General features: G+C 40.7%; 1 protein-coding gene across 2 annotated transcripts in view; it reads right to left on the bottom strand.

Moving 5' to 3' along the window:
- Positions 1 to 9,957: 9,957 nt before the first annotated feature.
- LOC111562388 (neuroligin-4, X-linked-like) overlaps positions 9,958 to 25,077 on the bottom strand; it is a 21,946-nt gene continuing 6,826 nt past the window's right edge. For both annotated transcript variants that reach the window (XM_023260884.3, XM_055015428.1), the window contains exons 4-9: positions 24,544 to 24,729; positions 23,209 to 23,659; positions 19,743 to 19,956; positions 17,774 to 17,898; positions 13,236 to 13,845; positions 9,958 to 11,386 (exon numbers count right to left, since the gene is read on the bottom strand). In XM_023260884.3, coding sequence (XP_023116652.1) covers positions 10,979 to 11,386; positions 13,236 to 13,845; positions 17,774 to 17,898; positions 19,743 to 19,956; positions 23,209 to 23,659; positions 24,544 to 24,729 — 1,994 coding nt within the window. In that variant the 3' untranslated portion in view covers positions 9,958 to 10,978. The remainder of the gene's footprint in view (positions 11,387 to 13,235; positions 13,846 to 17,773; positions 17,899 to 19,742; positions 19,957 to 23,208; positions 23,660 to 24,543; positions 24,730 to 25,077) is intronic.

The raw sequence follows: 25,077 nt of genomic DNA, 5'->3' as shown, positions 1-25,077 counted from the left end.
TCAACACTGTCAGGTATAGTCAAGCTCTCTGGAACATGCAGCTCAGGGCTATTTGGTCAGTTTTCCTGAGAAAAACTTGCACCATCACAAGGTCAAATGGGAACCTTGCTCCGATATAATCAGCTTATCTAAGTAAGAGGACATCCAGAGAGCACAGGCTATTGAAATAATTTGCACATGCACGTGCACACACACGCACACACACACTTACACACACACACGCATGCACAAAAGCACACGCACACACATTCAGTTAGTTATCTGTGTCTCCCAGCTGTGGGCCTACTAACCTGGGTTACATCACAGCTCAGAGAGACACCTGGGAGTACTTTGCATAACCCGCACACACAAAACCGCACACACAAACGTGCACACGTATGCACAAAAACGGAAGAATCGCGTGCACACCCTCATATACACTTACTGTGCACGACGTTGTAGATGCCTGCGTGCAGGTCTGGAGCAGGCTAGATGAAATTAGGAATACATCAGTCTCAGTGGACTGTGCCTGTGCATCTGTCGAGTGAATCAGCACACAGACAGTACAGTACCTGGCTAGCTGGCTAAGTGATTCTGTTTGTCTCATCTGTCTCTACATGACCAGACTGAATAAGCAGACCTATTTGTCAAAGAGAGTCCTGTCACTTAAACAACCGAGCCCAGGGCAGTTCCACTTTCTGGATGCATAATGAGCGAATGCTGCTGGGTGACAAAAGTAAGAGGGAAAGGGTAAACAACAGCACTGCTAGAGAAGGAAAACCAGTGGCTTGAATTATTTCACAAAATGTAAGTTCAGGAGCTTTTTTAGCAAAGCATGTGATGACAAATATAAAGATAATGTGATGCTAATTCTACTAATACAACTCTATGAGATTAATTGAAATCCTCAGCATGTGACCTTGTTAATTAAAGTATCAGTAATTTATTCAAATAGAGGCAGATTGGACCATGCTGAGCAGCAAAGCTTTAATGATGTGATATTTTAACCATATAGACAAAAGAGTAGACAAAAGAGTTTGAATTTTGCTCTGTTGTGTCTGAGGCAGGAACTGATGTGGCATCGTAATGACATTGTCAGATAGGAACAGGCACAAGTTGACAATCATTTCTTGGTACAATATGTGTAATCATATGAGCACAAGGCTACAGGTGCTGTGTAGCTACTGTAGACAGAAAAATAACCCAATTATTATCAGCCTGTAGACCCAAATTTGACAGTTTGCGCTGTAATTCGGTGAACAACTACATTGAAAATGCTGACAGCAACTACACAGAAAACAACTGGCGGTGACATTAAAATAATAGTCAGTCTACAGGTTTCACTTGGTGCTCTGGATGTGTTTTATGCTGGAAGTGATTTGGCCACCAGCTGATTGAGCGATTTACTAAATGTCAACCTGCGTGGTAGAGTTTTTCTCGCTCTGCAGCATTTCTTTTCTCGTGCATTGTCAAATCGGTGAGAATGTATTCTCAGTTTGCTTGTGTTTTGCCTATTTGCTCGTATTTTCATAAGCTGCAGTGCGGTGAACTATGAGGGCCGCCACAGAAAAAGAGCCTGAACCTTGGATAGTGCGAGTTACAGATCGTGTGGCTGAGGCTGCAAAATGTGGCGGGATAAAGCAATAACATGAGCAATAACAATGAGATATTTTCTGCATTAATTTGCTACACTCAGTTACGCGGCTCATTTTAATGTAGCAAACACACTGAAAAATTAATAAATGAGGCCCAGTGGGAATATAGGGACGCACTGCATTCTTAAACAAACACAAGCGGCCAGACAAACTTGGAGCACAGTGGGCTTCAGTGTGACACAGAAGGTCACACTGCAATACCAATTAGGCTGGTTGCTCGGCTATGTGGGGGGACATCGTGGCATAAAGCATGAGAACTTGCAAGGAATTTGAGAGTAAATAGAAATGACTCTGGTTCTGTGCCTGCAGCCACTGAAGTTGCAGGGTGTGAGCTGACCAGATTTTATCTTCACAGAATCAAAGAGAGTTCACACCCTTGTAATGGGAAGTGTGTGTGTGTGTGTGTGGGTGTGTGTGTGTGTACTGCTCATGTTGTCTCATGTTGTGAGGACATAAATCTGTTTACACTGTCACATTGTAGGGGGGGCTTAGCTTCCTTTTGGGGACAAAAAGCAAGTCCCTATGTGGTAAATCATTAAACGGTAGGCAGACAGCTTGGTTTAAGAAATGACTGAGGTACAGTTTAGTAGGCAAATACTGGTTATTCTGTGTGTGTGTGTTTGGTAGGAGAGTTTTTGCAGTGAGGAAAGTCAATGCTGAAAAGCCAAACTTCCTTCCTGTCTGAGAGACATCACAGGCCAACAATAACACACATATTCCCTCCATTTCCATCTATCTCTCTGTCTCTCTTTACTTGAGGGTAGTGCACACGGATCAGACAGGGATGGTCCAAGTGAATCGTACACACCCACACAAACATGCACACACACACTAAAGTCCTGTCTAGCAGCAGGGCAGCCTGGGAATGCTCTCCTCCATCCCTCCTTAGGAAAAGAACAGCAACGGAGAGTAAGACAGTGCAGTTTTATTGCTTTTGTTAATACCCTGGTCTTGTGTGTAAATGAGAATATATATGTTTTCCAATGACTTGAATAAAAGCTTACATTTTAGAAGTGTAAATTACTTGTAGCACTGGTGTTAATTCATGTAATCCTCTAATATTTGGCCAGCAGATGTGACTGCTTTACAAAACATGTAGCTTGTGCTGTTCTGCAAAAAAATATTGTTTTATACATCGCTGGAGGTTGTTGACAAGCATAGAACAGTAGTTCAAGGTTCTCTATTATGCAAACAGGTCCAACATGAATGGTATAATATTAATTGACTCAAGGGTGAACAAGATGCTTTGCAAAGAAACAGTCCATACAGACAAAAATATATGATTTCCCCTACCCTCTCTGGTCCAGCGCCCTTGTTATCCACTAATGGCGCCGCTTTAGAATTGATTTCAGAATTCTTTTATTTGTTTTTAAATGCCTTCATGGCCTTGCACCTCAGTATCTGACTGAGCTGGTGCAACCCTATGTACCTGCTCGTTCCCTTAGGTCAGCTGACCTCTCATGGTTGGTGACCCCAAAGTCAAATAAGAGGAGGAGAGGTGCTCGGTCTTTTGCTGTCGCTGGTCCTAACTTATGGAATGCACTACCTTTGCACCTTGGACAGATCGATTCACTGCCTGTATTTAAATCTGCTCTTAAAACACATCTTTTTACCCTAGCTTTTAACTGATTTTAAGTTGTAATTTTATTGCTGTTTTGTTTTACTCTTTTTTTAATGTCTCATATGTTTTATGTGTGTACTGCACTTTGGTCAACTGTGTTGTTTTGTAAAGTGCATTACAAATAAAGTTGGATTGGATTGGATTAATTATCATGCAATAAAAATGGCCTATAAGAGTTTTTTTTTTTTTTTTTTTTAAAGTGAAACTTTGCTAGAAACTCTTTCCTCAAGGCATGTCCTCTCTTAATTATCAGGAACAATGCTGACCTCAGCTGGACCAAGTGAGTTACTGCTGTTGTTTACTCTCCTTTGTGAAAAGCAGTGGGCATCAGAGAAGACTGAATAATGTAGCAATTCTCCCAAAGAGAAAAGTCTAACGGAGCATACAATAAGAACGAGCGAGAGAGAGACAAACAGAAAGAAAGAAATAAAGACAAAGGAAAAGTGAGACGGGCAAGACAACAGAGACAGACAGATGGAGAATATGTCTATGGATGTGGGCAGACCGTGCAATAATGGCAACAGAGAGGTGAGAGATAGACAGATGGTCAACAGGCAGAAAGCAAGTGAGAGAGATGAGCAATAGAAAGACTAAAGCATCCCACGCTTAATTAATTAGAGCGAAAACACTGCGGGGCTCTGGGCTGCTTGAGAGACAGTTAAGCGTGTAACATCCCCACAACAACACACCCACACTCGAAAACCAAGACACATGCAATAAACAAGCATGCACACACACATGACAGCAGGAACCTCGTATTACCCCTTTCACTGCATTTTAGACGAGAAGATAGGGAGGAAACCAAGAGAGGAGAGGAGAGGAGAGGAGAGGAGAGGAGAGGAGAGGAGAGGAGAGGAGAGGAGAGGAGAGGAGAGGAGAGGAGAGGAGAGGAGAGGAGAGGAGAGGAGAGGAGATGCACAAAGCAGAGATGGAGTGAAGATCAGATGAGAGGCGATGAGACCAGATGAGGTAGAGATAGATGGTAGCAGCAGAGGAGAGAAATGGAGTGTGAGATGGGAAAAAAAGAGAGAATGATGCAGAAGGAGAGAATGGAGGAGGAGAAGGGCAGATTAGATGGAAGAAGGAGAGGCGCAAAAAAATAAGTGTCGTGAAGTGCAGTAGAGAGGAGAGAGGAGTGAAACAAGAGTGGAGCAGGCGGATGAGAGAGTGGAGACGCTGTGACCTCACATGCTCGGCTGCAATGACGCTGTGAAGATCATCTCAAGGTTGTTAGATAAGAGGGAACCCATCCAGACAGGAGGAGAGGAGGGGAGCAGGGTGACGAAGGAATGGGGAGGGTGGGGGGATGTAATAGTGAGAGGACCAACAGGAGGGAGGAGAGGAGAGGAAGCATATAAAGCAAAAAAAAAAAAAACAGGAGAGAGGGATGAGAGGGAGGCTAAAAGAATTGTGAGGAGATAAAAGGAGGATAGTGTAATAGTGAGAGAGAGTGATGAAGACCACAGAGAAAATGAGTCAATGATTCAAGTTGCCATGAGGTGTGCAGCTGAGTGTGTGTGTTTTGTGCTGTTGTGTATTGAGCGGGTGGGAGGCATGCATGTGTGCGCAGCGTGCATTCGTCAGTGGAGAGAGGAACATGCAGAAATGTGCGAGTTTGCATGCAGGAGTGTTTGTGTGGATGCTGAGGTGGTGCGCACTTTGGCAGGAGTGATTAAGTACCGCCAGACTGCCAGCCAATAAACAAGCAGCCAGGCTGTGTTCCATTCCTTAATGAGTTACCCTTATCTGTTAGCCTGCTCTCCTCTCCTCCTTCCATGCATCCTTTATTTACTCTCCATTACATTATCTCCTTCACTCCCCCCCTTCCTCTCTCACCACGCCTTTACTTCCCCCATATGTACCATTATCATTCATCTTGTATCCTCCACTTCTACTCCTCTTTTAATATTTCCCAGCTCACCTGCTTTTTTTTTTTTTTTTTTTTTAGCCTTATCTTCCTACTCCTCCCTTTTTGTACTCGTTCCCTTAATTTGCCTCAAAAGAAAAGAAGAGGAGGAGATGACACTGTCACGCTCTTTTAGGCTGTGGGATGGAACACAAGCAGGGATAATTTGCTGAAAACAGAAGCCTGATAGGCAGACGTCTAGTGAATGTGACCGTGATCGTATCCTATATTGCACTCATTTTAATGTACATGTCACAACAGTTCTAACAACAGGAAAAAAAAAAGGAAAAAAACATGATGCTTGAGGCCAATCTGTCAGTTTGCATAGATTTAATACAGACATGTTCCCCTTCATGTCTTCCCGACGAAGGTTAATGAGTTTGGTGATCATTTGTCTTGTGATCAAATAGTTGCAAAATTAGCATCGCATCCTTCTGCCTCAGCTTTGTGTTTCGTACAGGCCAATTAGCATGTTATTGTAAGTCACTGTAAGCATGTTTGCACGCTGATTTTAGCATTTAAGTCAAAGCCTCACAGAGCTGCAGTAGACTCGTCGCCTTGTTTAAACAGAGCCTTTGTTCAGACTTTGTAAAATCCATGTGGGTAAAACACCCCATTAAGAATGCGTGTGACTCCCTGCTGTTTCTATTGTAACAAATTTCACCTCCACTAAGCAGCGTGCATTCTTCAATATGAGACAGATGAGTAGTCACAATGGTCATTGCTGCAAAGAAGTGAGCATTGAGTCATTGACTGTGTTTACAGCATTTCACAAGTAGAACGGAGAACACTGAAGATTAGCATTTAGATTAAAAAACAGGATTAAAACACTTCAGTGATGGACTTTATATCTCTAGGTGCTTGACTTTTAGCACTTATCAAATGCTGAATAAATCTCCTAAAGTTTGCAACATTTAGTCAAATCTTATCTTCAAATAGTCACCAGATGCTTCACTTTTAGCTTTTGAGTATAAGTCAGTTATCTGTGAAAATGCTCCACTCCCCACCATCTGTACACATTCACAGACAAAATATCTGACTGCACTTGTTGAAAACATCCTGATGAAATAACATCAATCAAGCAGGAGCCATCCAAGTAAAAGCCAAGATTCAAGATGTTCAGTTAAACTGTGGGGAAAAGTGTTTCTGTCTCCAAAGTGACTTGTGATTCATTAAAAAAGTAGCCCACTATGCATTTAGCTGTTTCCAAACTGTCAACCTGACGATGGAGTGATTTTTCAGTTCTGAGCGATTCCTAGCGACTTCTCAGGGCACATGTTGACGTGAAACAAAAAAAAACACCTGGTCATGACTTGATCTTGCGCTTTCTGATGTGTTGCCTTCCATAAATCAAATTAACTGCAGTTATATCTAGTTAATGGGATTAGAGCAGGGACACAATGTAGGAGACATCAATCTGGTCTGGAAGTCAGCCATGAATTGGGTTCTTTCACATTTCACAGGGTCTCTTTGGCCAGCTGGCAGAGCTGCTGGTCCATGATGATTTACAGTAATGTCTCCCTGTTTTGCTGCAGTAGTGACTTCAGTAATTGTACAACATATGCACTAAAGAGCAAAGCTAAAGATAATCCATTTGAAATTCAAAGAAATAGTTCCTCATTTTAGGAAATACCCTTATTAGATTTTGTTGCAGGAAAATGTATACCACTCTCATATCTGCATGGTAAAAATACTCCAGTGGGTAGTCACTTAGTCTAGCTGAGCATAAAAGACTGGACAAGTATGGAAATCAACACCTCCAGAACTTATGAACTGGTTATGTATCCTTTTTTTTCTTCATACAGAGAGCAAATTGTGACAGTAGCAAGTTATGTCTTTACCAGGGGTTATGGGCTGAAACTGTTCTTCGGCTGGGCACGATGACTTCATCGAGTCATGAGCAGAGACTCCAGGAAGTCACTGCTCCCAGCCAAGAAACAGACAAGCGCATAACTCCCCATAGAAACCATAGATTTTTATTTAAAGCTGCAGTGCAGGACTACATATAAAATGAACACCAGCTACATTCAAGCCCTTATCGATGAGTTCACACAATGCTGATTAAGCCTATCGGCACCAGATACGTCTCTCTGTATTTGGCAGTGCCGAATACCAGAGTTTTAAATCTGATGACATTTCCATGCTGCTGCACTGGTAGAAATGTGCTTTCGGTAAAACAGTAATGATTGCATTGGCAGAGCTGAAGAGGGGAGCAACAGAGATCCAGCAGGCTACAGCAAAAAGGAGCATAACAGAGCCTATGGCAGAAAAACATATGAAGGAGTGTCTCATGCTCCAGATAAAAAAGAAACTCAGCACTTAGAGGAAGGATTAGAGTCTTTAAAAAAGGCATATTTCATAAACGCATCAACAGTGTTCAAGTTATTACTCCCATTACCAGAAGGGGGGGACAAAAGTTCCACACTGCAGATTTAACCACAAATGAGATATAGTGTGGGTATTAGAATTTTTAACCAAGTGGAGCTGTTCCCCCCTGCTTTCAGTCTTCATGCTAAGTTAAGCTAAGCTTATTGGCTGCTAAAAATCAATGTAATTTTACTACTTTTCTAAAAATGCTTAGTGAAAAATCATTGCATTTAGTGATATATTGCTGATAGCTTTCACATATACACTACCGTTCAAAAGTTTGGGGTCACTTAGAAATGTCCTTATTTTTGAAAAGAAGACAGTTTTTTTCAATGAAGATAACATTAAATGAATCAGAAATCCAGTTAATATTAACAATTAGCATGATTGTCCATTGTTAATGTGGTAAATGACTTTTCTAGCTGGAAATGGATGGTTTTTTTATGGAATATCTACATAGGCGTACAGAGGCCCATTTCTAGCAACCATCACTCCTATGTTTTAATGCTACATTGTGTTAGCTAATAGTGTTGAAAGGCTAATTGATGATTAGAAAACCCTTGTGCAATTATGTTAGCACGTGAATGAAAGTGTGAGTTTTCATGGAAAATATGAAATTGTCTGGGTGACCCCAAACTTTTGAACGGTAGTGCACATGACATGGAAAGTTCTATGATAAAGAATCGTTAATATGCCCAAACCAGAGGTGGTAACATGGACAGTGTGCCTCTACATTTCTGTAAACACTGGCACACACTTTGAAAATGAAAAACATCATGACATTTAAAATGCTGATAAATTGTAAAATACTGATATTTTTATTTTTCAAAAATGCAGCAGAAATGTTTTATGCTTGACACAATCCAGCCATCCGCTGAGTCAGTAAACCCATATGAAAAAAAATATTCAATCAAACATCCGTTAAATGTTAATCTTTATGTCATTTTGTAAAAGTTCTTTGCTTGCCATCCACAAATTTTTCAGCTTTCATTTTTCATGTATTCAGTTTGACAATTAACTAAAATCTCTCATGAAGAAGTTACTTAGGATGAGAGGAGGTTAAATAGGCCTCACTGTGACAAAGCTGCATGTAGTTGCACAGATGAGGCTGGGACTGGGGGGAGGACGGGGGTGGATGGGACACAGCCAGGGTTAAAGAAAGGGGAAAGGAGAACAAACAGGAATACTGCAATACCAGTGACAGGGCCTTTGCTTGAATTACTAGAATTGGTGTTGGTTGTTTGAAAGGGTTTTTAGCTTCACAGTAGCAATTAAAGAACCAGAGTTTGCCCATTTTTAGAGATTTCTAAGAAATACCACATCTTAAACACATATAAAGTGTTTGGAGCTGATTTTTATAAATGCTTGGTATCTTATTATAGCGACACAAAGCAATAATCCTCAAGCACCCAACAGTGAAGTCAGAAGAAAAACCTCAGTAAAGTGAGTCATGATTTCCACAAGATGTTGGTTGGGGTTTTTTTCCAATTAATTTCCCTTCTTTTAAAGAATGTCTTGGTAGAGATTTGGAGAAAAAAAACAGCTCCATTAAGAGGATATTAAGGCGTAAAAAGCAGCATGTTCGGAGGCGCATTTGCTTTCAGTGACAAGTCTTTCACACTATCGCACAAAGCCACTGTGATCGTTTCTCCTCACCTCCACCTCATCAATCAAATCTGGCTCCAAACAATTGACACCATGGTGACAGGTGGTAAACCAAACTCCAGGCTTCAAAATGTGGGTGACACAACCACATCATTCTACAGACTTTGGGTGACATTGGGGAGAGATTTTAGGCTACAACCACTTTGGAGAAAGGAGTTAAATATACCTTGACCAAATACTTTTTAAAAGGGACGGGATTTAAGTCAGCATTCGGTGGTTCAATCAGGGGCTCTTTTTGAAATACCCGGTTCCCTTGCGAAGTGTGTGGTCAGACAAATAAGAGAATGCATCCTTAATTTTGGGGATCACGCTCTGATTTAGGACCCCCTGAATCATCACCACCTGTCTGTTTGTCTGCAGAGACATTTATCAGGGTTTCTTAGCAATTAAGGGGGAAGGCCTTTAAGAAGAATTGTAGGATCAGGGTTGGGGAGGACAGTAGGGAAGGGTTAAGTTCAAAGGGGTTCATGGTTTTGGCTGGTGCTCAATCATCAAACCAATATTGCATTATCTACACAGTACTAGCTCATCATCCATGGTCAAAAAATAGACAGGATGGTGTGAAAATGTCTTATACTTCAACTACTGAACGAGTATCTAAATGCTCACATAGTTAAGAATTAATGAAATGACAGTGCATAGCAAATATAGCCTTTAAATAACGGTACTGTGTACATATTACAGTGGGTGAGATAGAAAGACAACCAGCCTCGATTCAGGACATCTATACAATAATATAGTAATATCTGAAATGAAAGCAATAATGTGGTTAAATAAGTCATGTTTTAATGCAAGAGCAGGTAAATGCTATAAATCATAATATATCATCTGTATCTTTCCATTCTATTTACAAGAGTTTAACACATAGCTGGTTAGAGTGATTCTTCAGTAAGTCTGGCAACCCACTCAGAGGCCCTTTCTTCTTCTGAACCTAATTTCTGTCTCTTGGCACACTTTTCTGTGTTTTTCGTATCACTCTATCTCCCTTCGTTTTTTCTCACTCGCAGAGCTGTTAAATCCCTCTCAATGAAATCGTAATCTCTTTCCCACCACCATCTCGGTAACTTTTTCCTTCAGCTAATGTTGCCCGTTTTGTAATCCCCCACTTCCTCTCTGTCTGTTTTTACATCCATCTCTCATTGAAATTATTTGTTGTTTTCTCCTCAGCTTAGTTTGATCCTTGGCAGATAGGGCCTTTTGATCTTTTAATGGAAAAAATGCTACATTCACATTTCACAGGTTGTTCAAGTTGACATCAGCAGTCTGTGTGTGGTACTTCTTTGCTCAGTTCTACATCTGCATCTGCTCACCTCAGTCCCAGCACGGCTGCTCAATGCAACTCAGGTACAGTAGGAGATGTAAATTAACTGACCCCCTTGCCTCAGCACTCCTCCTCCTCCTCTTCCTCCTCGGGTGTGGAGAAAGCAGATTTAATATCCAAAGCAGGTTTTGAGACATTTGATGAATGTCTTGGCTCGCCAGGTTATGAGCAAATGATGCACAGACCTGCATCTCCTGGGATCCAGTTTTGTCTTCAGTTTCCCTGCCATGCAACACACACAGCTGTCTGTCTTTTCATCCTGTTACTGAAAAATGTCTTTCTGTCATTCCATCTGTAACAATCCTGCAGGGTAATTAGTAGAGGTATTTAAGTCTTTTGTTTTATCCGTGTGTGTGTGTGTGTGTGTGTGTGTGTGTGTGTGTGTGTGTGTGTGTGTGTGTGCGTGTGTTAGCATGAGTGTGTGTTGCAACTATGTCCCTGTATGTGCGAGTATCTTGCTGCGGTTATACACGTGTAGTGGAGTGTGTGTGCGTGGAGATGTGTGTGTGTGGCAAGTGTGTATTACTATACGGGCTATGGTGTGTGTAACCCTGGTGAGGATGCCCCATCCTCATCCCGACCACCGATCCAGGTGTCATTGGGGTCATTGGCGTCGCAGGGGTAACAGGGTGCGACCCAGGGGTGACGGGCAGTGATCCTGGGGTCAGAGAGGTCATGAGGGGGACGTCGTCGGGGGAGCGACGCAGGGTGAGGGTGTAGTCAGGCGGGCAGGTGAGGCGCACGGTGTCCAGCGTGCTGTAGATGTCCTGGGTGTCCAAACCGTCCAGAGCGTCCAGCGTGTCCAGAGTGTGATGGTGGTGAGTGTTGTTCCTCTCGTCTGCCGATGCAACGTCACACTCCAGCTGCTTCACCTGGAAATAAAAATGGGTGGATAAGTGATGAGAGATCACTGAGAAGTGAAAACAGTGAAGGTACATAGAGAGAAGAGGGTAGAACTGAAAATCACATTCATCATTTTGTGACAGAAATTAGGGTTGCAACTAGGTAATCATTTTAGTATAGATCAGGGGTGTCATGGAATGTCCATATAGACTGTAGTATGTTTTTTAACTGAAATACTGATATAATGTTAATAATACATATGTGATAATATTTTAGATAATCCAACTGGTTGACACTCCAATTGATTGTGTGATTTTAAAAAATGTCAATACACATCAGAATAATATTGTTATAATTAATTATTTTGGCCATGATAATCATGTAGTGAAAATCTGATATGGTGAGAGCCATGTCATAAATTAATCCACCAGTCATTTTAGTGAGTAATCAATTAATCTTTATATAACTAAACGGCAGAATGTTAGAAAATGGTTAAAGTTTAGTAGGTTCAAGATGTATGTTTTGTGCAGCCAACCTGCAGATTTTACATTTAAAATGATACAAAATAGAGAAAAGCATCAAAACCTCACACCCTGACTCATCTGACTAGTTCAAATCCAATCCCTTTTCACTATGGAGAGTGCATGTGTTTAAAATCAATATCAGACATCATGATATAGTCAATGTATGCATAATCATGCACAGTACAGTAAAACCTCAGTCAATAGAATCAATTGTATTGCATAGTCTAGGTTATTCATTTTACCTGACAGACATCTTTGCATGTACAACAACGGGTTCAATGACTAATTTTGTTTGTTTTAAATGGAATTTACCAGAATTCATGGGTAATTATAATATATTGACAGTACAAAAATCACCTGGGTACACAAAGTAATGATTAATCCTACATTTAAAGGAAACTGCTGTATTTCGAAGTCATTGTAAGAACTGGCAGCCCATGTCTCCAAATGCACTTCCAGTCTCTGTGAGCCTTAACTGACTTAAGTGTAAGACTCATTTAAAAATCACCAACATCACACATTAAAATAAGAGAGACTAAATTCCTGGGAACGCTGGGTTTTACTGCACCTGTTTCAGAGCCAGATTTAAGCCTTCACACATTTGGCCCAGCCTTTTAACCAAAGACTGAGTTCAAATTAAATCCAGAATATATCGTGCCATTCGTCACTGCATTAGTTTAGGTGATGCTCCACAAGGCTAATATGCTTTTCCTTACCCGGAATTATGTATAAGTCAAGCATAAATTACAATAATGGTTGCTCGTGCAAAAAAGGCTCTGTGTGAGTGTTGCCATACAAAATGGCAGAAAAGATCACGTGAAAAAAAATGACAAAATAAATAAAACACAATTTAAGCTGCTGTAGTGTTGTGCTACATTACTATAGTTCAACTGCCAATTAACACAATTTGTCAGCCATAAAAGATATCTAACATTTAGCACTTACTGTGTGAGATTTCAAAGCTGCACAGAGCACAAAAGAGGCCAAATAGTGTGTGGATGAATTAGAGGCAATTGGAAGCAATTCAAGCAATTGTACACAGCTCACTCTCACACACACTCACACATACACACACACATGCATGAAAACACTCAGAGATACCCACACATTCTCACACTGATAATGCCTGCTGATGACAGGCTGTGTTTTGCAAGAGTGCTCCTCTGGCAGCTGCTCCACTGACAGGACAAGAGTTTAGTCATGTCGTCAGGCAACCTCAACGGGCTTAATGTTACTTAAACTTCAAATAACGTTTCATTATTAACAATTAGCATGATTATTTTTGTGAGGTTCAACACTATGTAGGCTTCAGTAGTGATGAAATTACCAACACATGCATGGCTGTCTGACTCACCTGTAATGACATCAGTCCCTCCCCCTGCAGGTGAGCCGCAACGTCTGCAGGTGTGATGTCTCGTCTCGGTGGGGGAAGCGGACGTGGCCTACGATGTTCCAGACGCCTTTTGTCTTTCTTATACAGGAGAGCCGCGAATGCGAGTATATTAAGAAACAACAGCGATGCTCCCACTGCAATTGTCACTGAGAGTTCAGTGGAGTAGTCCTCATTAGGGACACGGACCCCATTTTCTCCTCCATCTTGGCCTACTGCGGACTCGGGTGGCTGTGGCGTACCTCCCGGCGAACCTGGGTGACGTGTGCTGCTGGGAGGCCAACCTTTGGACAGACGTTTGGTGTAAGAATAAGGGGTGTCGTCCTGCGGAGAGGGACTGTGCGTGAAGGAGGAGACCGACTGGAGGAGCTCGTTGACGTGATGCAAGTGAGGAACCAGCTGCAGCCAGAAGGAGATTTTGGTTGCACGGTAGTGGTCTCTGACACGAGGCTTGAGGCCAATGTGGAGGTACAGCTGCTCTTTAGGGGTGTATTTAGACCAGGCCACTTCTTCAAAGCGATTAGGCTTTGTGTGGATGAACTTGGTATCTTGAGGAACTGGCTGGTTTGGATCACTGGAAAGACAGAAATGCAGAGTTATTAATTCATATTTTATAGACTGTTGCTATCAAATCTTGTAATTATACAAGAGAATAAAGAAAGATAAATTTTTTCATCCATCCATTATCTATACACCGCTCAATCCTCATTAGGGTCATGGGGGAGATGGAGCCTATCCCTTGGGGCAAAGGCAGGGGACACCCTGTATAGCAGGGCTACATATACAGACAAGCAATCACACTCGCATTCACATCTACGGGCAATTTAGAATAATCAGTTAAGCTCAGCATATTTTTGGACTGTGGGAGGAAGCCGGAGTACCCAGAGAAAACCCACACATACACAGGGAGAACATGCAATCTCAGAAGGATCCTGGGAAGGCTGGGACGCGAACCGGGGATGTTCTAGCTGCAAGGCGAAAGTGCTAACCACTACACCACTGTGCATCCCCTACATTTATTCAGCAATACTGAAATATCTGAATGCTGCGAGTATCCTGAGATGTGAAACATCATGAGAAAATCAACATCAAAAAGAATAGTGACACGTGAAGAGCGGCAACGTAACAGCTAAGAAGCAGCATACAGTTTCTATAATAAGAATTCGCACCCCTTCAAAGTTTACCCCTTTTATTGCTTGTCAACATTGAATCATGATTAATATAATTTGGCTTTTTGGGAAAAAAACAAAAGTGTATCTACTAAATAATGAATTGAAAGGGGTGAATATTTATGCAATCATTTATTAAAGCTGCTCTCACTTTGACATGAAAGATTCTTTTTTTGGTAAATTCTTGTCCAGAAAGCTAAATTATATTGACCCCGATTCACTGTTGAAAAGAAATAAAAGGGTTCAGCTTCCAAGGGGGGTAAATACTTAATATAATATTAACAGCCTCCAACAGTTAATATATACGAACAGCAAAGGATTTAAAATAAACACAAATAAATTCAGCTGAGAATGCAGGGTTTCAACCCACATTAGGATTTGATCAAATAAATCATTAAGATTTTAAAAAAACAACAAATCAGCACATTAATCCACTGCCTTGTGTTCTACCACTTGTGGTTCCCATGTTCAATTGATGTATAAATACCGATAATTTATTCAACTTCTCAAATGTCAGGGAGTTCGAGCAGAGCTGGCAACCACCCTCTGAGGATGCTGAGTTTCTCTCAAGCTGGCCAACAGCTTCACCAGACATCTTTCTAATCAATATCGAAGTGACAACAAAAAAAAAACTGTGGCAAAAGTATTTGCACCAAGCAAAACAAGATTTATTTTCCTGATAACACGGCTCAAAGGTAGCTTAGCTGTAGATCACTGCTTTTTGTCCAGTTTAAATGCCTCTTACAGAACATCCCCGCTAATGCACAGTTCAAATTCCTGCAATTTGTCCTGCTAGAGATCTACATTAGAGATAAATGTGTGCCTCTTACGGTGAAGACATTCTGAAAAATCACTTCTCTGACATATCCGGACAGGCATTTATTTGTTGGTTTTACTGACTTATTTGTGTCAGCAGCGAAAATGCTGTGAATGAAACAGCAGCACATCCTCACAGGCTTGCCAGTTGTGCGCTATGTGCTTACTTGTCAATCAACACCTTATGAACGGCACAAAAAGGCAGCCAGCGTAAAGACCTACCGTCACGCAAACACACACAGGCTGAGGATTTATACGCCCACACGGAGGCTTACAAAATATACATCAGGGAGCATCGCATCTCTCCCGTTAAATTGAGCTGTCGCAGAGTTCCATCACCCTCTGAGGCACTCTCAGCAGAGTGAAATCTTTCCTCAGAGAAAGTTCCCCCATTGATAATTGAAGTGTATACTGAAATCTTCACTTCCCTCCTTGGCGATTTTGCTCTGCGGCTCTCTGCGGTGGTAATGACAATACAGACTATAGGATAGAAAGTGCTCTCTTAATGCACTGACGCTGCCTTAATGCATCTGCTTTAAAGACAGTTTTTTCTTCACGCCACAGTCAAAATATGTGAGAGCACTGTGCCGATTCTTTATGTTGTCAGATAACAAGGCGCTGTGGTGTTTTAGATCAAGGAATAGACTGCAGATGTCTCTGTAAATCTGAAGAGGTCTCAGTGGAGCGAGCCTCAATTGGATTAATTACTAGTAATTACTCACTTCGAGCACTGCCGAAGGAGGGTCCATCCTCAACAATTACTTTTATCTTGTATATCATGTCAGAGTGGAGAGATAAAAGGTACTCTTATCAGTATGGAGTGTCAGGTTTGTAAAGTTTTAATGTGGACGTTCCGTAAAAACAATATTTTTCGAAGCTACTGGCAGATCATTTCATTTCCACTTTCATACATTGGATCTCTCCTCGCTGCTGGCAGTTTTTTAGAATTTTAATTTAGCATGTTGAATATATTTCGTATCTCGAGGCGTCTGTTTTTAAGCATAAATGACTGAGAAGAGAAGAGATGAGAAGAGAAGAGATGAGAAGAGAAGAGAAGAGAAGAGAAGAGAAGAGAAGAGAAGAGAAGAGAAGAGAAGAGAAGAGAAGAGAAGAGAAGAGAAGAGAAGAGAAGAGAAGAGAAGAGAAGAGAAGAGAAGAGAAGAAGAGATTTATAAAGCAGTGGCCAATCAATCAATTCAGTAGTTCTTCTTTTAGGACATTACCTTGGCTTTCCTCAAGGACTTTTTCAAGAGCAAGGTCCAAAAAAAGGAAAACCTTGTCAAGGTTTTGACATGACAGAGAACCTTTGTGCAGCCTTTACCAAAATTAGCCTGCTGCGCTGCTTTCATAAACGTGTCTAGTTCTGTCTTCTCGTCAGACGTCACAGACCTTTTTGAAGGAAAAGACATTAAAATATATCTTTGCCTGTGAGCTCATTATTTTTGTTGCTCCAAAACTTCAGTTTTCTTCTAATGCTGCATTAATACTCAGCCTCTCTCGGTTCAAACATCCCTTCCAAATGAAGCCTCATATTTCTGGAAAACATGTTTTTATTTTCTGTGCTATTAAAATGCTACTCATCTTGATGGAAAAACACAGTATTTAAGCCAATTTGCTTGGTGCACATTTCCTGAAAACTGATGCCTTTTTCTGATGCATTTATCCAAAATGGGCTTTTAGCTAATGCAAAACAATATTGTATGAACATCTTTTATGGGAAATACATGAGCTTTTTTTATTTGCATATTTTTACAGAGACTGTTGACATCACTGTGAATGTTCCAGTGTTCGACCAATTTACGAATGCTGTCTCTTGGCCAGATGATAAATTATTAATTACAATCTATAGCATTAAATGAATGCTTCAGTTATCAACACATTCATATTTCCCCTGTTGCTGCGTGTCTTTGATTGTCCTCTTTCTGTGTAATCGCTGGCAGATAACGCCACTCTGCTCCTCTGTTCATCTTTACTATTAATCGATCCAGCAAATTAAACATATGGAGGGGTATCAAGCGCGGCTAAGTGGAGAGGCACTACGCTGTTTATCTTGATAACGCCATAGACTTGAATCTTGGCTGTCTTATTTCCAGCTTGGAGAGGATTTGTTCCTGTAAAATCAAGAGTGAGCTGTCCACAGTTACAGCAACAACACTTCACGCTGCCAAAACCTTGTCTCTGTGGAGCCGAAGAAAAAACAGATGAGGAACAACTGATCTTCCATTTACAGCTATGCATTTCCTTAAATGTGATTAAATGTCCTGGATTGAATTCATTGCCATGAGATATATTCTACATGTGGATGGGGATTAGATATTAATAGCAGAAATTAGAAATGGCTCTTTCTGTCTAAAAAGGCTGAAATAAAGAGAACGGAATGATGCTGAAGCCGTGCTTTGTCTTTTCTTGTTTTCTGGGTTTTCGCTGCGCATAGTGAAAATGAATGCTCTTCTCAGTGGGATTTTTCAACAACAACAACAACAACATCTCACATCAGTGTACATTTTAATAGCTCACCCGGTCTTGGCAAAGTTGGTCCAGTATGTCATAACTACTGCGCTCAGCATCACGTCGTTCTTGGAGAAGTTACAGTTGAACAGATCAGTGGGTCCCACCATGGGCACGCCGAACACATAGGGCACCTACGCACACACATGCTCAAGATGGAACAACTCGCTGTTGGAGTCAACAGATTGCATTTCCTGACCGTAACCGGAACTGAATCATATCAAACTGCTTCATATGTATTTGCGGCGAAACTAAACTCAGGTCACTTACTCATCACTTTGATACCTCCCACACATTCAGTTCCGCTACACCGAAGTGGAAAGGAATCAAAATAAGCACTAAACTTTCCTCTGTAATAATATACCAAAGAAACGACTACTTTAAGAAAGTAGAAGCATCATGTAAATATATATGAGGAATGCAATAGTGTGCATCACCAGTGTAAAGTCAGACCCAGCAGTAAAGTAGCATTTAATTGGATCGCAGTTTTCATATTCTGGTATTTGAGCATTTTCATGTTACATCATATGTCATGTTTATAATGTTACTGTCAGTTGCAGCAGTTGGAGCACAGTGTTTTTATGCTTTCTTGTATCTTATGGTAATGTCATTTTACCACCAGCAGTATTAAAAGCAGAGGTGGTATCCGGAGGGCTTCAGCAGGGAGAAAATAGAGCTCTTCAGTTATGTAAAGACTCACATCTAATCCTCCCCTCAGTCACTGTCAGACTGTATATAAAAGATGGAAGTAGCTGCTGAAGTGGCAGCAGGGGGCGACTCCTCTGGTTGCAAAGAGGTCTAATTGTGTAGAAGTCTAATGGAAAATGAGACAACTTCTCACTTGATTTGTTACCTCAGTAAAGATTTTTCTAATAGCTTTGTACTCTTAATCTCTCATTTAAATACTTTTTGAATACAGAATGATATTCATGCAGTAAATTATGGTGCAATATAAAGTAAAATCACAAAACTGCATCGACAACTTCTAAGTCAAATCCACCCCTCGCTCGACAAACAAATTCCAAACTTGATGCTTCAAAACAGTAATCCACAAAACAATGGATGAAATTACAGTTGCTACATTCATTTTGTATATACAGTCTGTGCTGAAATCACACGTGAGCTGAGAAAAGCTCATGTCCAATATTCTTCTTTTTAGGTAAGTCCCCTCATGATAACAGTTTATAATAGATGAAAATGTACAGATGCTCATGGAGACACTTGCAACCTATGGGTATTGTGGAGTAATTAGATAAATTACCTCGGAAACAGCTAAGCTAGTCTCCTTAAGTTTAACCCCTGTAATGGGAAAATGGCCACACGGCTGGTGTTGTAGTTTGTAGCCTCTTTTATTGCTACGTTGCAGAAAGAGTGTATTGTTAGTGTTGTTTAAATTATGATTAGAAGAATGCTACAAGTGTGTTAAAAATAAGCTAAGTTGCAGGATATTTGGTTCATCTGTGTTTAGATGTTTAGCGGGATAACTTTACACATTGTGACATCTGTTCATTGTATGAGGTTATCATGATAAATGTGTCATTACACACATAAGCAGAGGAAAGTTTGCGTCCGTACATCATTCATACAAATGTTCCCCTTTTCAGGACTTGTTTAGATAAATGAGACGGCTTCAAAGTTAGACCTGCAGGAAAACAAATTCTATTACCATATCAAATATTTCAAGCTCTAAATGACTGCTTAATTCCACGCATTAAGCACTTTGAACACATCAATACAAAGCAGCATCTAAACCAAAAGCTCCTGATTTATCATCTGAATGTTTCAAAATTCTTTGAGACATCAGTCATTTGCATTTTTGCCTCAATTGCGTTTGAAGTTAATTACCCAAACTAATCACTGTATTTTAGAAATCTTTTCTACTCTACTAGATATTGAATCTCCTCCCTTGTGTTACCGCTCAAAAACTTTGATTACAGATGTCAAAGTATCTGTGCATGTGTAAGTGGCATCGCCTTACCTCATCGCCGTGGGCGGAGTCAGCCCAGGGCGGCGTAGCGTCACTCTGGCAGTGGTGGTAAAAGGAGTAGAAGTAGGTGGGAGACCCATACTGAGCGTGGAGGTCGGCTGTGGCGATCGCCGGCGCCACCCATTGGTGGTCTGTAAAAAGCGCTACCAGTGTCTTACGGCGGGTTTCTGCATTGTCGCGGTCCGCCCAGTCCGTGTACATGAACCTTTGATAAATACATTTAAAATTAGCCATTAGTCAGTTTATCACCCAATGTATCAACAAATCTATCATTGCTGCTATACAATGGGAAAAAATGCATAAAAATATAAAACATTACACGATGTTTGAATATTCATAAATACATAAATGTGTTTATACTAAAATCCTTTTTTGATATACTTTAATATTGTGCTTATTACATTTGGAGCTATTTTCTTGCCAAGACTTTGACGAGAAAATTGGTACCACTCATGTCTTGCATGTGTGTCTAATAAATGTGAAGCTACAGCCAGAGGATGGTTAGTTTAGCTCATCAGCACCTACAAAACTCATTACTTCATTAATATGTTGCATCTTTTTCAAACTATTTATTGATTCCGAAGCTGCTTTCCTGGACTTAATCACTGCCCAAAGGCAAGAAACCATCAATGACAGGGGTGGAAGTAACAAATTAGGTTTACTCTCATAATAGTAACAAAATCATTTTTTGTGTATTTGTGTTTGTATCTTTTTCATTTAAAAGCAAATAAGTCATTTGTCTTTTACTTAATTATTGTTCATCTCAAGCATTTAACTTTAATCCACTGGCCTCTGTTACAGAGTAAAAACAAACATGAAAAATTAGAATGAGAATGGGAGAAAAGGAAGCTGGAGCTGCTGGAGGTCAGAGCTTCATGTCAGAGGAGACACTCGGTCGCTCTCAGCAACTTCTGCAAAACATGCATGTTGTAAATGTGATCTCTTGTGATGTGGTGGCAGTGAGGGCAAGATGAGAGGTCAAACATAGGCTGGGCCTAGCAGCTTTAAATACTGTGAAAAGGCAATAAAATGAAGGATGGCACCCTACAGTACATATACATATCTGTAATTTTACCAAAAATGTCATTTGAATTTTACTGATCTTTTCCTAATTTTTGAATAATACTCTACTATTAATAAAACTATGAAAATAAACTAAATTTACATGTTTAATGTAAAATGACAAGAAAAACCTATGTGTAAATAACTTTTTTTTTTTAAAGATTTGTGAACATTTTTGACATAAAAAGACTGCTAAAACAACCATGCAAATTTATTGTAATGTTTTTATATAAGAGGCAAAAGTGTTCAGTTTAAGTTTATAGTGAAAATATATAGATATTTTTTAAATAAATACAGTAAATAATTGGTTCTCTCATTTTACATTATTTTTATTGTTAAATGAGTCTTGTATAATAACAGAAGTTTTAAAAAGAAAAATGTTAAATGAATGTGTTTGCATCAATCTATGACATCTAAAAACACCAGTAATCAGTGAAAATACTATTTTTATCTCTCTATTATATTTGTTTAGTTAATTTAATTGTTTATACAAAATAAACAACAAAAAGCCCAAAAATTGCACATGATCTTCTGTAGAATTAAAGCTATAAAATGTATTTTAATTGTGTGAAAGTATTGTGTTTTTATGAGATGCTTGTTTTTATACTATTATTCAGTTTCTTGCAGCGTATGGTGCAGTTTTTAAGACTGGAATCAGTTTAAGTAAGAAAAAAAAAACGGAGCATAATTAACTATGATTTAATGCACCACCCGGCAATCACGTTAAGTGATCCAAATCAAACACACCCACTCTTGCATGACCAACAGGTGCATGCTGAGTCCAGCTGAGAGCTAAATTCTACAATGCTGGATTCTCCAGCTGTGACTTCTACCTTCACTTAGCTTCTTCACTCAGTGAGGCGTGCACGTCTGCTGCTACTGATTCAGCTCACTGTCTGAAAACTTGCAGCCAGACTGAAAAGACTTTGCACTTTGCATTGAGAGGGAACCAAAAGAGAAGTTGATCCCAGAGCAGAATAACGATCGGACAGGTGAGTACAGCAAACTGACTCGGGGGGATGTTTGTCCAGAGGAGAACTTCAACTACCACGGCGTTGCCTAGTAACACAGAGTTTTGTGTGCTCACTGCTACATGTTTGTGGGCTGCAGCTGCCGTGTATCTATCTGAGTTTTTATTGTCAAAAGATCTCTTTCTACCACCATATGGATGCTTCATCTGCTAATTGTATTGAAATAGCTAGGTTTTTGATTGATGCAGTTTAATATAGCTACATAAAGTCTATGGACACCTGCTGTATTTGGTTTTGTTCTATTTTCTGGTAAATTACAGTAGGGCTTTGGCATATTTATAACTTATAAACAGGCTGCAAAGTGCCTTCTGTTCCATATTTAAACATTAGAGCTCAGTGCAGAAAACCCAGGAAGGGTGTAAGGATGGTTCACTAAAATATATGCATTATTATTATTATTAAAATCACAATGTTGAGGATCACACCTTACCTAAAATCACCACTCCTAACTCTCTACTGCATATCCTGTCATCCTGATAGATACACCCAGGAAGTTAGAGAAAACCCTAAAAGCAAAGCCCTCTTCCTTTTGCAACAAGAGCAAAGAGAGAATCACTCTGATTTAAAGAATAGATTCTCTAACCTACTTCTGTTATTTTACGTGGTTAACATTTCCTAGCAAGTGTCTCGTGGTTGTTTTGGATGTCTCTTATCTGCACTGTATCAGAATCCTGTGTGTAATGCTGTGAAGACAAAGAAAATGCCAAGACAGTCCTCGGTTGCTTCAGTGAAGTAAACCCAAGTGATTTCAGTGATTCTACTTAATTGTATTCAATTTGCTAAGTCATCCATCCATCCATCCATCCATCCATCCATCCATCCACCCACCATTTCTAACAAACTGTTGGAGCCACTTTCTAGACCCTTTGTTTAAATGTGCACTCCACATCAGATGTTCTATGAGCCAAGAACACTACTTTCATTGTGTTTTTTCCCAAATATATTACATTATCTTACCCTTTAATTTGTAGCTTAGAGGTGTTCTTACATATTTAAACCAAGAACCCCCACTCCCCCTTTAATCCACCGCCACCCTTAGAAAATGTAAGAGAATTACTCAGAGCACAGGTTAACTCATTTACTTTTGAACTTTCAAATAATTGTACCTTCACTGGTGGTAAAATTTCTTGTTGGCAAAACAAACAGGACATAATGTGTTAATTTAAGAGCTTCAGAGATGCTGGACACCGCCAGGCCTGCTGTTCCAACTGTTCATACCAAGAAAGTCTCCTTACTGCGGCTTCATATTTAATGGATGGGTGTCAATGTTCTCATTTAATCCTCAGCAAGATGGCTGATGAGTATATTTCTCAAAATGTCAAAATATTCCACAAACACATTCAGGCATTTACAACCTCACTCACCGTATGCTCTCCCTCAGTGTGTCTCGGCCCTCCGGGTATCCGTACAAACTATCCACAAAGTCCGACACGGCGAAGTCAAAGTCCTCAGCGGTGACCCCGTCCTCTGAGTCCACGATGCCCTCCACAAACTTGACGCCCTCGCCCTGATTGACCCCCAGCATCACGTCGTAGTTGAGGAACTCTCCCTGCTCCATCAGAATCTGGGGGTCATCAGGTATAACATCACCATCAATCACGGGGGCGAAAGCTGTGTGATATTTGGCCGGCGTTACGTTTTGCTCCACCAGCTCGCGGTAACTCCGGCCCTGCAGGCAGGCGACCAGTTGCGTGCTGTCGTCAATGCCGCAGCCCACCCGTTCACCGAGCTGCCGGGCGTACTTGCTCGGCTGGTAGTTGACAGCCCAACTGGCTAAAGCGCTGCCACTCTGGATGATGGCTCTGTGGAACAAGTCTGACACACATGAACACACAAACATGAATAAAAATAGGGGTGTGTTAAGTATAGACAAAGAGGCGTATGTATACATTTATGAATGCACATGCACACATGCTTGAATGCATATGATTACACACTAGGGGGTTACATTTGCACACATAAACAGATGCAAAGGAAAGCACTCACAGGGGCATGCATTATTCAAAACAATGACTGGTCATAGGATGAGCACCAGGTTATAATGGGTAAGGGTTAGAAGTTAAAACAGTAAAACTAATACAGCTCTGAGCTATATGATTCAGAGGCTGGCTGTATTATTCAGAGAATTCAAAGAGGTGTTTTTTAGGCGTTAAGGCAAGTAAATGAAGACTGTGTCGCTTCACTGGAGACATTGAAAAGTTTCATCGTCCTATATGTGAGAGCCTCCACAGCACCTACCACCAACTATCATCAGCATCTAGTAGAAATAAGGTTCTCTGTGCTTCTTCTAGCAAAATGCAGCTAGAGCAGGTGCCTCTCAGCTCGAGGACAGCGGAAATTCAGAAAGCAAAAAGGGGGGCAGGAGCACACTGCATTGCCTTTTATTGGGCAAACAGACTAAATGTGGCACTTGGACACAGATACGGCACCTCAGACCTTTTGATTTATCATCCAATAGATTTGAAATCCCATTTCAACCAATTAGCCAACACCAATTATGCACTTGGTTTGGGGTGAATCAATCGGTTTGCCTCATGTTTTTGTCAACTTTGATTCTGGTAAGGACACAGTAGAGTTGAAACATTAGTCTGTTTGCCCAATAACAGGCCATAAATTTAGCAGTGTGCTCCAGTCCCCATTTTCGCATTCTGAATATCATCAGTATCTGTCCATATTAAAAGCTGAAAGTTACTTCTTACCCTCGGAGTAGTGAGACAAGGTGAGGAGGCTCACACAGGAGGCTCCAGCCCCGGATCCAAACACCGTCACCCTGCTTGGATCTCCCCCGAAGGCCGCGATGTTCTCCTTCACCCAGCGGAGAGCCTGGATCTGATCGAGCAGACCGTAGTTCCCTTTTGCTGCCTGGTCGCCTGTGCTAAGAAATCCTAGAGGCACCCAGAGAGAGAATATTTAATATGAAATCAAAGATGTGTAGAACCAAGTGAAGTATGTTATAAAAAATTCCATCACAAGAAGATATTCCAGCAGACTACTTAAAAACAGAGCATCTTTGTCTCGCAATTGTACAAACAGGAGCTCACAAGGGAGGTGATTGGTTAGACATGAGATGATGTTAAGACCAATTATGCACAAGTTAAAGACAAAATTCATGAAAAGGGGGAGTGGATCAAATCAGCAAGGTACATCCATATTCATATAAGAGAATGTCAAATTACACACAGGCATTAACCTACGCATGCATGCAGCTATCCCATGTTCCCTTTACTACAAAC

This window comes from Amphiprion ocellaris, chromosome 11, assembly GCF_022539595.1.
Source record: "Amphiprion ocellaris isolate individual 3 ecotype Okinawa chromosome 11, ASM2253959v1, whole genome shotgun sequence".
Lineage (NCBI taxonomy): Eukaryota > Metazoa > Chordata > Actinopteri > Pomacentridae > Amphiprion > Amphiprion ocellaris.
This window is presented reverse-complemented; position numbering and strand designations above follow the sequence as displayed.